This window comes from Chrysochloris asiatica, unplaced genomic scaffold (genome assembly GCF_000296735.1).
Source record: "Chrysochloris asiatica unplaced genomic scaffold, ChrAsi1.0 scaffold00050, whole genome shotgun sequence".
Lineage (NCBI taxonomy): Eukaryota > Metazoa > Chordata > Mammalia > Afrosoricida > Chrysochloridae > Chrysochloris > Chrysochloris asiatica.
Window position 1 is genome coordinate 10,662,861 of NW_006408568.1, and position 15,468 is coordinate 10,678,328.

Below are 15,468 nucleotides of genomic sequence, written 5' to 3' on the forward strand. Positions count from 1 at the left end.
CCACCACAGTACGACAAACTGACAGACGAGTGGTGAAACAACTATACAAGGATGAATTTCCACAGAACGAAAAATAAATCTAAGACGTAGAATGTGCATAGTAACAGCACAAGTATGGAAATGATGAAGTTCAGAGTTATGAGTTATGCACAAAGAATTGATGAAGTTTATATTGTCTAAATAAGTATTAAGGGAAAATGCCCAAAGTCTTAATAATTTGGAAGTAAAATCCCATGTTATCTCAACAAGGTAAGAAGTGAGATGGTAGAAGAATAAGAAGCATAAAAATATTCTAAAAGTATTCTGTTATTTGGGAAGAGGAAATGGATATTGTTTAACTTTATGCATCGTTGTTGTTAAGTGCTGTCAAGTAGGTTCTGGCTCATAGTGACCCTGTATAGAGTTTCTTAGGAACAGCTGCTGGATTTGCACTGCTGGCCTTTCAGTCTGCAGTCCAGTGCTGATCATATAGCGCCAAGCAGGAGTCCAACTCTATACCTAGCTAGCGGCAAAGTGTGTATAGCCAAATATGTTCAATATTTAAAGGTCAGTCATAAGAAAAGCAAAAATGAAATGTGTGCATTCCCAACAACTATGCCTACTGACATCAAGTCAGTTCTGACTTCATAGCAACCCTTGAAGGCAGAGTAGAACTGCTCCTTAGGGTTTCTGAAACTGTAAATCTTATGGGAGCAGATAGCCTCATAGTTTTCCTACAGAGCAGCTGGTGGGTTTCAACAGCCAATGTTATGATTAGGAGCCCAGGGCTTATCCCATAGCACTACCAGGGCCCCTGTCCAGACAACTGTGGGATGGACAGAAGTAAAACGGACAAAGAAAATGTCAGCAATCCAACAAAAGGAAGCAAAGGCAAAGAAAAACAACAACAAAGCTTGGATAGAACAACATATAAAGACATCAAGATAGATCAAATACATTAACAATCGCTGAAGAAAATGAAATGGATTAAATGTCTCTATTAGAAGACAGATACTCTGATGCTTATTTTTTGTTTTGTTTAATCTAGCTTGTTTATAATGCATACAGTGAAATAAAATGCCTAAAGAGAGTGAAAATAAAGGGATTAAAAACAAGATATACAAAGTAAATATTAACAGAAGAAAAATGTGTTGTTGTTGTTGTTAAGTGCCAAGGCGTCAATCCAACTCATAGCGACCCTGTATAGGGTTTCCAAGGAGTGGCTGGTGGGTTTGAACCACCAGCCTTGTGATTCAAAAGACCTTGAGGTCCGCTGCTTATCCTACAGTGCCATACCAGGACTCCCTTTAAAAAAAAAAAAGTATAGCCATAGTAATATTTGAAGAAATAGAATTCCAGGTAAAAAATCATTAACAAAGAAAGAAGAATATTTGGTGTGGGCAGATATATAATCCATCAAGAATATGTAACAGTCATAAAACTAGGTGAGCTAACAATACTCGTATAGTTTGGGAAAGCATCGTTCAAACATTGATAAACTATAAAGAATAAATGAAACACAGATACAGTGGATGACTTTAATACGCTTGGAAAATTAAAGATCTCAATAAACCAAACTAGAAAATGGGGTAAAGAACATCAAAATAACACCATTAAGAAACTTATCAAAAAAATTCATAATCCATAAATGGCAAAAAGAAGACATTATTGTTAAGCACACAGAAGCATTTGCAAAAATTAGCCAAAATTTTAATCACAAAGTTTTTCAATTCTAAAAATTGTTTTACTTCAATATGTTGTTGTTGTTAAGTGCTGTCAAGTCATTATTCACAGTGACCCTGAATAGAATTTCCAGGGAGCAGCTGTTGGGTTTGAACCACCAACCTTCTGGTTCAGCAGTCCAATGCTATCCTACAGTGCTACAGAGGATATTCAAAATTAACCAAAGGAAAAAAATTTAAGTTGCCTTCGATTCTATTCCAAGTCATGGCAGCTCCATGTTAGTCAGTGTAGAATTGTGCTCCATAGGCTTTTCAGAGGCTGTATTTTCAAAGTTCATTACCAGGACTTTCTTCCTAAGTGTCTCAGGGTAGAACTACCAAGTTTGTGATGAGTAGCTGAATTGCTGAACCGTTCTTTGCAACTTAGGGACTCCGTAAAAACCTGGGTTTGGATTTTTTTTAAATAAAATAATTTATGCACTTAAAAATGTTTAGTTAAAAAAAAAAATGTTTAGTTACTACTTTAAATAACTCAAAGCTGAAACTGCAAACAACTTAGAAATAAAAGAACAAAAGCATTATATCTTATGAGATACATTGATCAATGGTAAAGGAAAATTCAGAGCCTAAAATTTATTTATTAAGAAGGCTGATATGGAATAAACTACAATATTAGAAAGAGAACTTAAAATAGCCTCAAAATAAGAAGGAATACTTTTATAAGACTAAAACTAGAAATTAATAAAACATAAGCTCTGGTAGCGTAGTGGTTATGAGTCGGGCTGCGAATCTCAAGGTCAGCAGTTTGAAACTACCAGCTGTTCCATGGGAGAAAGATGAGGCTTTCTGCTCCCATAAAGATTTACAGCCTCAGAAACCCTGTGCAGGGTTGCTATAAGTCGGAACCGACTCCACGGCACATAACAACAACAAGGCCAAAATAGATTTGATCAAACCCTATAGCTGACTCTTTAAGAAAACCAATAAATAGACAGACCTTTGTCAAATGCATTAAAGAAAAAATACACAATAATATAGAAATGAGAGAAGCAACACAATTACAGACATGGAGGCAATTTTTGAATTACAGAGTATTATGAATAAATGTATGCCAACATATTTGAAATCCTAGATGAAATAGATGGTTTTCTAAGAAAATATAAATTACAAAAATTGTCTTCAGTGTTTCAGTCATACGTTTTCTATGTGTGAATATACCATAATTAATTCAAATAATGACTTATTATTAGACTTGTTAGTTAACACAGTCATGTAAAAACAGTCTTAATAACATAGAAATAAATTAATCACAACAGAAATTGAAAAGGCAAGTCAATGTTTAGCCCTAAAAAAGAACCAGCATGCGATATCTTTATTTGTGAGGTCTACCCTAGCATCAAAGAACAGATCATTTCTGTGATATGTAAACGTTTCTAGGAAGACAAAGACTTAGAAACCTTCCTCCTTCTTTCCATAACAATATAAGCCTAAAATAAATAAGAAATGGAAAAAAATGAAGTTTAAATATGGAAGTGAATACCCACAACTGTTATTGTTTACAGAAAACAAGCTTATCCAAGTGGAAAATCAAAGCAAATCAACTTAAAAGTCTTTATAATCATTAATAAGATCAGTAGAATGAACACCTAACAAAGAAAAACAGTCTCACCCTAAGAGTAAAAAGAAAACCCACAGATTGGGAAAAACATGTTGACAATGATATATTAGACAAAGGACTACTCTCTAAAATTTATAGAATAATCCAATGCCTCAACATGAAGAATACAAATAATCCAATTTGAAAATGGGCAGAGGACATGAACAAACACTTCACCAAAGTAGACATTCAGGCAGTCAACAAACATGCAGAAATGTTCACGATCATTAGCCATTGGAGAGATGCAAATCAAAACAACAGTGAGATATCATCTTACAGCATTAAGAGCAAAGTTCAGAAAAATAAAACACAACAAATGCTAGTAGGGTGTGGAGAGACTTGAGAACCTCCTACACCTCTGTTGGGACTGTAAAATTTGTGCAACTACTATGGAAAACAGCTTGGCACTTTCTAAAACAGTTGGAAGTAAAGACTGAGTCAAAAATTATCCACACTCTGGCTGTAGAATTTATTTTAATCAACTTTTAGAAACGACAAATACATCATTTTCAACATAATCTCCTTGCTTTTCAATATACTTTGTCCATCTGTCAACAAGCTTTCATACTGCCTTATTAAAGAATTGTTTTAGGCTGCACTGTCTTCACTTCTTCATCGAAGGTGAATCTTCATCCTCAAAGGGCTGCTTTCAGGGAACTAAAGAGGTGAAAGTCCAACAGGGCAAGATCAAGACTATAGGGAGGATGCTTTAATGCGTAGAAAGGAAGCTTTTGCAGAGTGTCAACAGTGTGGGCAGAGGCACATGGACATGTATTGTTATGCAAAATCACAATATCCTTGGATAGCAGCCTTCTGCATTCAATACAGAGTTTAGGCTTCAGTTCTGCAGAGAGCATCTCATTGTAAAGAGCCTGTTGATTGTTGAATCTTTTTCCTGACAGTGTTCAACTACCGCCCCTTGAGAATCCCAGAAAACTGTAAGCATCAATTTTCCAGCAGATGGCTGACTTTTGAACTTTTCCTTTGTTGGTAATTGAGGATGTTTCCATACCATACTCTGCTGTTTACCCTCAGCTTGTAGTGATGTAGCTATGTCTAGTCATTAGTAACTAATTTTTTAAAGAAACTTACCTTCCTTCAAGTATGGGTCCAAATTTTGTTTGCAGATGTCCACATTCACACCTGCACAGCACTGACCTTGAATGGATCAGACAGTACAGCCAACAGAAGTTTTAATATAACCAGAGTGTGGATAATTTTTGACTTTCCCCATAGACATACCATCTAACCCAGCAATCCCCCTCCTTGGTTTATAGTCTCAAGAAAGAGGAGCTGTGAAATAAGTAGATATGTGCACACCCATGTTCTTGTAGCACTATTCACAATAGCAAACAGATGGAGACCACCTAAATGCTCATCAACAGAAGAATGCTTAAGCAAACTTTGGTACATACACACAATGGAACATTATACAATGTTAAGGAATAACAATGACTCTGAAAAGCATCTTACAACATGGATGAGCCTGGAGGATATTTTGTTGTTGTCAAGTGCCGAGGAGTCAGTTCTGACCCATAGCAACCCTGTATAGGGTTTCCAAAGGAGCTGTTAGTGAGCTTGAACCACCGACCTTGCAGTTCAAACAGCTTTGCAGTCTGGCGCATTAACCCACAGCGCCACACCAGGACTCAGCTAAGTGAAATTAGTCAATCACAAAAGAAGGATAAATATTGTATGAGGCCACTGTTGTAAAAAGTTAAAAATAGATTTTCCTGCTAAAGGAAACATTCTCTGAGGTTACTGGGAAGATGGGGAAGAAAATAATTCAAGGACCAGAGGGTAGACACAGGCTAACATGGGTGATGGGGCAGGCAATATACAACAATAGGGAGCTTGGCCGAGGAAAGATGAAGGTAGCAGGAGACACAGGAAGGAGTACAAGAATTAAAGGAAATAGAGGTAAATACTGGTAACTATAAATTGAGATCAATGCTATAGACTGGCCTACTACTGAATGCAAGGCCACAAGGAAATGGATGAGCCAGTGTCCACGCAGCCACTCTTGTGCAAGCTGAAGAAGGTGCCTGTGCTGAAGTATTCAGACAGGCTCATTGCTGAAAGTACAGCAATGGTGTAGAGGGTACATGGCGGGGACTGGAATGAAGCAAAGTATGTGATGTGTTGAATAAAAAACTGATGATAAGCCTTCACTCAATTCACAAGGAAAAGGAAAAAAGAGCAACAATCACATGACAAGATCACATCCTCTCTGTCAGTTTTTCTGTTGTTTGTTATTGTTGTTGAGTGCCATCAAGTTGATTCTGACTCATAACAGCCATGTATACGGTTTCCAAAAAAGCAGCTGGTGAGTTTGAACCGCTGACCTTGTGGTTCAAACCAATCTTGTGGTCCAGTGCTTTATCCTTCAGTGCCACACCAGAACTCTTTTTTCTAGTCAACATTATATAAAAAGTTTCATCCAGTACAATAAGATAAAGAAAATAAATTAATGGACAAGAATTGGAAAGAAAAAAAAAAACTGTCTCTGTGCAAAAGAAAAAAAAAGAATTGCCTATGTAATGTAGCTAAGAGAAACTACAGATAAATTATTAGAACTAATAAGAGAATTCAGCAAGTTGCATTTAAATAAACTAAATCAATTCAGATGTTGGTGTTTTGTTAACAGCTGTTGAGTGGATTCCGACCCATAGCGACCCTGTATAGGGTTTCCAAGGAGCAGCTGGTGAGCTTGAACCACTGACATTGCTGTTCAAACAAATTTGCAGTCTGATGCATTAACCCACAGCACCACATGAGGACTCCAAATCAATGAGGATACCTAAGAGTATATCTAACAAAAGATGTACACAGAGAAATAACAAAGTTTTAATACAGTCATTAAATAAAACTTAAAATAAAGGAAGAGCTATACCATGTTCATTACTGGGAAACTTAATATCATAAAGATGTCAGGACTCCACAAGTTAATTTCTATTTTAATGTAACTTCAGTAAGACTCAAAACAATTAGTCATGAATCTTGACAAGCTGATTGCAATGTGTCTATAAATAGAAAAAAGAAATTAATAACCAAGACAATTTTGAAGAGCAAGCTGAAAGTACTCACTTTACGAAAGAGTAGAACTTACTACAAAGCTATAGTAATTAAAACTATGTTGCACACTGGTACCAAGATAGACAAATAAATCAATGGAATGGAACAAACAGCCAAGAATAAGACCCACACATCTATTGAAACACAATTTATGCCAGAAGAATTATTTCAAATTAGTAGGCACATACGTGCTATTCAATAACTAATTTTAAGAAATTAGATTGTCTACACCAAAAAACATATAATTATCTTTCTATCTCACATCAAACACAAAACTAAATTCCAGAAAAATGAACTGTTGTAAAAGGCAAAACCTTAGAAGAATATATAAGAGAATCTCTTGAATAACAATACTGGCAAGGTTGTAGGGAGAGGTTGTAAATCTTTATACACTACTAATGGGACAGCAACATACTACTAGAACAATAAACAATATCATGCTAAACGGAGGAAAAGTTGAAGTTGTCAAAGACTTCATTTTGCTTGGATCCACAACCAACACTCATGGAAGCAGCAGTCAAAAAATCAAACAGTATATTGCATTAGGCAAATGTGCTGCACAAGACCTCTCTAAAAGTGTTGAAAAGCAGAGATGTCAATTTGAGTACTACAGTGTGCCTGATCCAAACCATGGTATTTTCAGTCACCTCATAGACATGTGAAAGTTGGATAGTGAATAAAGAAGACTTTAGAAAAAATCTATGTATGTTCAATGTGGTGTTGGAAAGAATATTAAAAGTGCTGCAAGAAGAACAAGCAAATCTGAGTTGGAAGAAGTACAGTCAGAATGCTTCTTAGAAGCCAGAATGGTGAGATTTCATCTCTCATACTTCAGACATGTTGTCAGTATAGACCATAATATCCCTGGAGAAAGAAATCATGCTTGGCAAAAAAGAGGAAGTCTCCCAACAAGATGGATTGACACAGTGGCAGCCGCAATGGGCTCAATCATAACAATTGTGAGGATGGTGCAGAATTGGGTAGTGTTTTGTTCTGTTGTGTGTAGGATTACTATGAGTCGAAACCAACTTGACAGTGCCTAACAGTAACAACAGGGAAGAGATGTGGAGAATGCAGACACATTTCAGGGTTTGCAGGCACTGTCACAGGACCATTTGTGTATGAATCATTGATTTGAAAATGAATTTGCTATGTAAACGTTCACCTGTTGTTGTTAAGTGCTGTCCAGTCAGTTCCGACTCACAGTGATCCTGTATAAGGTTTCCAAGGAGTGGCTAGTGAACTTGAACCACCGACCTTGAGGTTCAAATTGACCTTACAGTGCAGCTCATTAACCCACAGCACCACACCAGGACTCCAAGAGTTCACCTAAAGCACAGTAAAACGTTCACAAAGAGAGAGAAAGTATCTTTATAACTTAGAATATTGCTGTTGTTAAGTGCTGTCAAGTCAGTTGTGATTCATAGAGACCCTTTCCAAAGACTGGCTGGTAAGTTTGAACCACTGACCATGCGGTTGGTAGTCCAGTGATTATCCTACAGTGCCACACTGGGACTCTCATAACTTAGAATAAATTTTTTTAACAAAATACAAAAAAAAAAAGGAAAAATTATTATAAGTTTGACCACATAAAAATGTGAAACTTGGATGCATCAAAATGTACCATAAATAAAGCAAGCTAAAATATAAACCAGTCTGGAATTGGTACTTGCAATGTGTATAACTGACAGAAGGTTTATAGAAAGAATTTATTTTTTTAATCCTAGAAATGAATAAGACAAACAACCAGGAACAAAATAGGCAAAAATACAAACATACAATTCAACAGAAGATGAAATCAAAATTCTCAACCCACTAATCAAGTAAATCTGAATTAAAACAATGAAATATCTTCACACCCATCATTCAGCAGCATCTTTAAAGGTCACAAATACCTAGTGTGGGGTCCCGGTATAGCCCTGTTGGATAAGCACTGGACTACTAACCATAGGATTGGCAGTTCAAATCCACCAGCCACTCCTCAGAAACCTGATATAGAGTCACTGTAAGTCAGAACAGACTCGATGGTACTTAACAATGACGATGATACCAGGTGTTGAGGCTGATTGGAGTGTAAATTAGTCAAGGGCTTGGGAAGTACGCACTAGCTAGTAAAAATGAAGACTACATGAACCTTCAGTGAACAATTTCACTTCTAAGCAGATACCTAAGACATGGGCCTGCATATTCATTGAAGTATTATTTGAAATAGCAAAAAATCTCCATAGTTTTTGAAGCAAGCTAAATATCATTTGACAGTTGTTGTTGTTGTTATGTGCCGTGGAGTCGGAACCGACCCATAGCGACCCTGTACAGGGTTTCCGAGGGTGTAAATCATTACGGGAGTAGAAAGCCTCATCTTTCTCCCGCGGAGCAGCTGGTAGTTTCAAACTGCTGACCTTGCGGTTCACAGCCCGAGTCATAACCACTACGCTACCAGAGCTCCTGGTAGAAGGGAAGAAAAAGGAGTTTGAGAGAGATCCAGAAGATACTGCAGTTGTTTCAGTCACGTGATGTTGACCACATTGGTGTTGGGTTCTCTCGCCTCTCTCCCTCAGGTGTGCCACAGGGGAAGCTTGGCAGGACATCATGCTGGCCTGCATGCCAGGCAAGAAATGTGCCCCAGAGTCTGAGCCCAACAACAGCACGGAAGGGGAGACGCCTTGTGGCAGCAGCTTTGCTGTGTTCTACTTCATCAGCTTCTACATGCTCTGTGCCTTCCTGGTAAGCTGCAGTAGGACTCAGCAGCCACAGAGAATAGGGCTTCAAACAGTTCAGACAGCTCCAGCCTTTTCTCTGCAGCTGTGGTCAGGGCAGCCCCCTCCAAGGTACTGGCTCAGGAAGACTAAGCCAGTAGGAATGTCCAGCCACACTGAGATAAGGGAAGGAAGCACTGTCCAGAGCTCAGGAAGCCCTGCCGCCACCTTTCTTACCTCTTCATTGGTCTTTGTCATGGGAAGTAAGCAATATCTGCCCAGAAGGCAGAAGATGTGTGTAAAGGCCTTGCGGGGGTGGGCAGGGATCTTACATTCCTTTGGTTCTTTGCCAAGGAGTGAGGGAAAAGTGGTAGTGGAATCTCTCTCTGCCCTTGGCAGCCTTGCCCAGCAGCTTAGTATGATGTAAACTGTCCAGCCAACATGCGGGATTCATCCCACTCAACTCTGAGGGGAGAATCTATTTCAAGTTTATATCCAAGAGACCCACGTTCCAAAAGCTGATGTTTTAAATGGTGGTATATGGTTGGTCTATTGAAATATTTGAAAATATTGGCTTTGTCATACATGGACACAGTTAGCAAAGTGGCCCGAAGTGGCAAGTATTTAGGAAGATCTTCTTAGAGTTCCTCATTGTACTCTCTGCTCTCTGTTCTCTGCAGATCATCAACCTCTTTGTAGCTGTCATCATGGACAATTTTGACTACCTGACAAGGGACTGGTCCATCCTTGGTCCCCACCATCTGGATGAATTTAAAAGAATCTGGGCAGAGTATGACCCTGAAGCCAAGTAAGTCCCCAGAAGGAAATCTTGGTTAGACAATTGAGTAAACCATACCTGTAGAAGAGCTGCAAGAAGGGTCAGCATTGGGTGGACCAATTGGAAACATTGAATTTGCCATCAAAGCCCAAGGTAAAAGGTCAAGGGTCAAGGGCCAGTAATAGGAGGTCAGAGACTTTGGCTGAGTCATGAATCATAACTGTTCTTTTCAGGGGATAGGAGGGCTTAATGTCAGGCATAACTAGTGAGTGCCCAAGTTAAACTCTGTTCTTACCTCTAATACAAAGAGACCCTCCACCATCAATCACATTTGGTTGACACCCAGTACATACCTCTTGATTGGCTGATGGCTGGTTGACGCAGAAGTGCATGTTAAGTATCTCAATACACTACTTTTTACCTTGAACATAGCACTGATAGAAAATTGCTCATTAAAATCCCAACATGTGCGTCTTTATTTTGGCATTGCGTGATACAGTTTGCAAGTCTGCATCATGTGTACCTAGCAGGCTACAGCTCTAGAGAGTTTCCCCTGTAGGTGGACCTCACCTCTGTTGCATGGATCCTGGACTGCAGGCAGAGACCTGGCCCTCTGACCACTTCGTCCTCCTGTCTCTCCTCTTCTAGGGGTCGGATCAAACACCTAGATGTGGTGACCCTCCTCCGGCGGATTCAGCCCCCTCTGGGTTTTGGAAAACTCTGTCCTCACCGTGTGGCTTGCAAAGTAAGAAAAGACCTGGGTTTGTGGGGGAAAGAGAGACAAGATGGGAGGCAAGAGGCCTATTTGTCTTGTGACCTTGGTCAGATCTTCATTCCTTTGAGGATAATATGAAGATAAGATCAATGAAAAACATATTATGAAGATAATGTTTTTTGTGTCTAAAGAAAAGATGGAGTCCTGGTGTGGTACTATGGGATAAAGCAAGGTCGGTTTGAACTACAAGGTTGGCTGTTCAAACTCACTAGCTGCTCCTTGGAAACCCTAAGCAGGGTTGCTATGAGTCACAACCAACTTGACAGCACTTTAACAACAGCAATAAAGAAAAGACACTTGAGCCAGGCTGTATTTGGGTTCTTAGCAGTTCTGAGTGCTCACATTCTGGGACGGAACAAGGAGTGAACGCCTCATTTCCCAACAAGTCCCGTGTCCAGTCCTGAATAGAGGACCTTGTTCAGAGTGGAGTATTGTCATCCCATATCAGGCTGTTTGGGGACAACAGGGAAGGTAGTGCCCAAGTTCCCTGGGAAACTTCCCTACCAAACATGTATGGAGTTCAGGGAACCATTAGAGAGCCAATTCATCTGCTTCAGGGTTTTGTGGAGCCCCAAAGTTGCAGCCAAATCACTGAAACATGAATTTTACCTGGAAGGGATCCTTCACTTTTAATCAGATTCCTTAGTGAGTTCATGATGCCGAAAACTTAAGACATTTGCCTTACGTTCTGGTAGACTCTTAATTTATGACATTGCATGGCCTGAGAGTGAGAACCTCCTTAATAAACCGTAGCCTTTCTAACCTCACCCTAATCACAGACACAGAGCCCTGTAGTCACCAAAGAGTGGGTTTTCACTTCCTGCCTTGTCTTTGAAGTCGCATCTCACCCCCATTCTTGCCATTCTGTGTCCCTGTGGGAGTAGTAACAAGCTGAAACAGAGTTGGGAAGAGTTGAGATCAGTTGAGGAAGAAACACAAAATCATTCTGCTCTGTGGCTAATCCACTCATGGAAAATGGAACAATGAAGGTATAGAGAACCTTCTATGTGTGCTCTGTTCTATTTCATTTTTCCTCATTTCTACCTACACTTGTTTCTAAAAAGATTTCCTACTTCCAAGATTATAGGAAGTATGCAGGAGATGGGGCAGGAAGAGAACAGATTGGAAGTAAAATCACAATGAGAAGCAAAGGTGAGGAGTACAGCCAGGACGTCCCATGGTGTCAGACAGAAGGGCTTTTCATTCTCCAGTGGCCTCTGTGGAAGGAGAGACTTTGAGAGTTGTTCAGTTCACACTGTCCATGAGGTTCACAAAGGTGCAGTCACTCAGGAAAAGTATAACCCTTCTGGGTGCTAAGATTGCCAAGGGCACCATATGACGTAATAGCCACCATGCATGACCACGTCTTAGAAGAAATGCCCTGGTAAGCTTTCTGGTGCCCCTACTTATGACGACTCCAATGCTGATGGGATTACACTTTGCCAAACCAAAGCAAACTTGGGTGGTGGGAAAGGAGGGAAGGGGCAATCTAGTCCTACCTAGTGTCAGCTAGCATCCGCTCCATGCTGGTGCAGAGTTATATTTTAAAATATATATTATTGTTGTGCTGTTGAGTCGGTTCCAACTCATAACGACCCGATATAGAGTTTCCAAGGAACAGCTGGTAGGTTTGAACCGCTGACCTTACAGTTAACAGTCTAATGCTTATTCTGTATTGCCACAATATATATGTTGTTTGTTTTGGTTGTTGTTAAGTGCCGTCAACTGGGTTCTGACTCATAGCGATCCTGTATCTGGTTTCCGAGGAGTGGCTGGTGAGTTTGAACCACCAACCTTGCAGTTCAAACCCATCTTGCGGTCCAGTGCTTATCCTACAGAGCTACACCAGGACTCCTCCTTTAAATATACTGTTGTTGTTGTTGTTATGTGCTGTGGAGTCGGTTCCGACGCATAGCAATCCTGTACAGGGTTTCTGAGGCTGTAGATCTTTACGGGAACACAAAGCCTCATCTTTCTCCCGCGGAACAGCTGGTAGTTTCGAACTGCTGACCTTGAGGTTCTCAGCCTGTTTCATAACCACTATGCAACCAGAGTTCCTTATATATTTACATATATAGGAAGTGGATATTTTCGGTATGCAGACAAATCTGCGGTTATTGTTTCTCTTATCTGGGCTGTTGATAAATGCTGACTGGCAAGTGAGCTCTGATCGAGTGCCTGGGATGCAGCTGTTCTTTGTTGCCAGTAGAGAGCAGCCCCATATGCCTTAGCAGACATTTGAGCAGGTGGGGGGTTGAGTAGGTTGGACATCTTTTCATGGAATCGAGAGGGCTAATGAGGACAAATGCTCCACTCTGGAGAGGGCGGGAGTATGTAAGGCAAAGCTGAGATGCTCCCCCAGAAGTGTTTCTAAATACATTTCAGTAGCCCAGGCTTCCCACCCCACACACCTCCCATCCCTGTTCTACCTTGGTGGTTCTGTGTGCCCTTTGGGAACTGTTTGCTGTAATCACCAGCTTTGCCTCCCCTCCTCTGTAGCGCCTGGTCTCCATGAACATGCCTCTGAACAGCGATGGAACCGTTATGTTCAATGCCACCTTGTTTGCCCTGGTCAGGACAGCCCTGAGAATCAAAACGGAAGGTAAGTATCATCTGCAGGCTGCTGTGAGAGGTGCCTGGAGATCTAGCAGATGAACCAGAGCTGGAGCCTGTAGAGTGGTCCCAGGACTCCCCAGTCCTGTACCCACATCAGAGCAGTACCACAGACACAGCCTTCTTATCGGGGAACACTGAGAGGGGCCTGGTCCAGTCATGCATCCTTTGCTGCTTGAATGGTCTCCTTGCCCTAGCCTTGTTTATTTTGAACTCTGGTTTTCCATCAAATTCTAGAAATTTTTCTGAGAGATACCTTGAGGTTTTGGAGTATAGTTCATAAAACAGAAGGAAAGGAGTATTACCTGAAGCAGAACCAAATCCCATCTAAGTAGAATTTTACTAGCTACAAGTAGATCTCAAGTACTCAATTCCCTTTTTTCAATTAAAAGGCCTCATGTTGGAAAAGGGACAAAATGGCAATTTGTGACTAAAGTCAGGGACATTGCACACAGATATGCAGATAGCACCTGGCACAAGGGTGCTGAGCCAACCTCAGGGAAGAGAGGGTGGTGTAAATCTCACCTGTGCTCCATTAATCAGGCCATGCCCAGGGCTTCTAATAGTTCCCATATAGGTGCCCTGTAGTGGCCTTGGCTAAGATAACCTACTGTCCTTATCATTAAAAAGTATTTCTGAATCACTTTATGGAAGCACTGTATAGTACGTATCTAGGTGATACAAGTGTTTCAGCACTCGACTTTGAGCTGAACAGTTGGCGGTTGTTCAAACCCATCCAGAAGTGCCTTGGAAAATAGGCCTGGTGATGTACTTCTGAAAGGTTACAACCTTAAAACCCCTATGGGTCAGTTCTACTCTGCACACATGGGGTTACCGTGAGACAGAATCAACTTGATGGCAACTAGCAACAACAGCGAGAAGAAGATGCAATCTGTGCTTTCCAAGAGCTTCCGGTCTATTACAGTATTACTTTGAATGTGGTCAAAAGACAACCTGCCTGAAAATCAACTGGTGACGCTTGTTTAAAACACTGCATCCCAAGCACCAGCCCTGATTTATTAACTCTGAGTCTCTGAGTGTGGGTTTGGGAATCTGTATCTTAAACTTAGATAATTCATATGAGAGCTGAAGTTTGAAATCCACTGGCACAGTAATTATAGAAAACACAGCCGAGGCAAGCAGTCTGGTTTTTTCCCTTTCTTATGTATCAATCTTATCATCTCAGGCTGCCAGGTACCGTGTTTTGCTTTGGTTCAGTGGGAGGAGCACTTGGCAGGGAGAGAGGAGACTTGAATCTGAATCCCAGTTCTCTAGATAATATCAGTGTGAGAAGTCAGTTGTTTGCTCTCTATTTTAGTGTCTACATTTGTGAAATAAGAAAAGTAATGACATCAGGGAGTTGGTTCAGTAAATAACTCAGAGAGGTGCTATCTCTTAGTTAAATCCTTTCAGAAATAGAGACATCTGAAATGAAGTTGAAAACAAGCAATGTAACAAGTTACATGTCAGATTATGAGCTATACTTGAAAACAAAAATAAAATAGCTCATATTCTACTGTTCAATTAAAAAGGAAGTAAAAGCTAAATATGTATGCCTTCAATAAGTAATACCTCCATCTGAAATAGGTATATAAAGGCATATTTCCTAGTGCCAAAAAAATAAAATGCAAGCAGTCCCCAGATTCAAAATGTCTGACCTATTCTTATGTACAGCTGGAATTACAAACCAACCCCCATAAAGCCTATAATATTTAAAATTTAGAATACAGTGATTCATATTACCAAACAGGTGCTGATTTTCTATACGCATTGAAGTGTTGTTATTATTACTGTGTTACCATGTTGTATTGTATCTGGAAGTGTTTCTTTCATTTTTTTTTTTTTATTCATAGAAACGTACACTGTATACTACATACTGAGACAGACATTGACCGACATTAGATACAAATCATATTTAATTGTTCCGATTTCTGTATGAATTCCACCTAAAGACAAGTTTAGAAAGGAAACTCATTCAGAATCCACAGACTGCCTGTATACATTTAATGCACATGTGTGTGTATGTTTGTATGCGTGTCTGTGTATGACATAAAAAAAAACCTGGAAGAAAATTTACTAGCAAATTGAATTTTGTCCACTGAAAAATACATTAAATTCCTAACCTCTGGTACCTATGAACATGACCTTGTTTGGAAATAGGTCTTTGAAGATGTTATCAGTTAACATGAGATCATACTGGAGTCGGATGAGTC

At 39.9% G+C, this 15,468-nt stretch overlaps 1 protein-coding gene across 1 annotated transcript in view; it reads left to right on the forward strand.

Annotated features, from left to right (window-relative positions):
- CACNA1C (calcium channel, voltage-dependent, L type, alpha 1C subunit) overlaps positions 1-15,468 on the forward strand; it is a 779,292-nt gene that overhangs the window by 731,089 nt on the left and 32,735 nt on the right. Inside the window, exons 42-45 of the mRNA XM_006862777.1 lie at positions 8,952-9,117; positions 9,770-9,897; positions 10,516-10,612; positions 13,142-13,244. Of these exons, the coding sequence (XP_006862839.1) occupies positions 8,952-9,117; positions 9,770-9,897; positions 10,516-10,612; positions 13,142-13,244 (494 nt within the window). The remainder of the gene's footprint in view (positions 1-8,951; positions 9,118-9,769; positions 9,898-10,515; positions 10,613-13,141; positions 13,245-15,468) is intronic.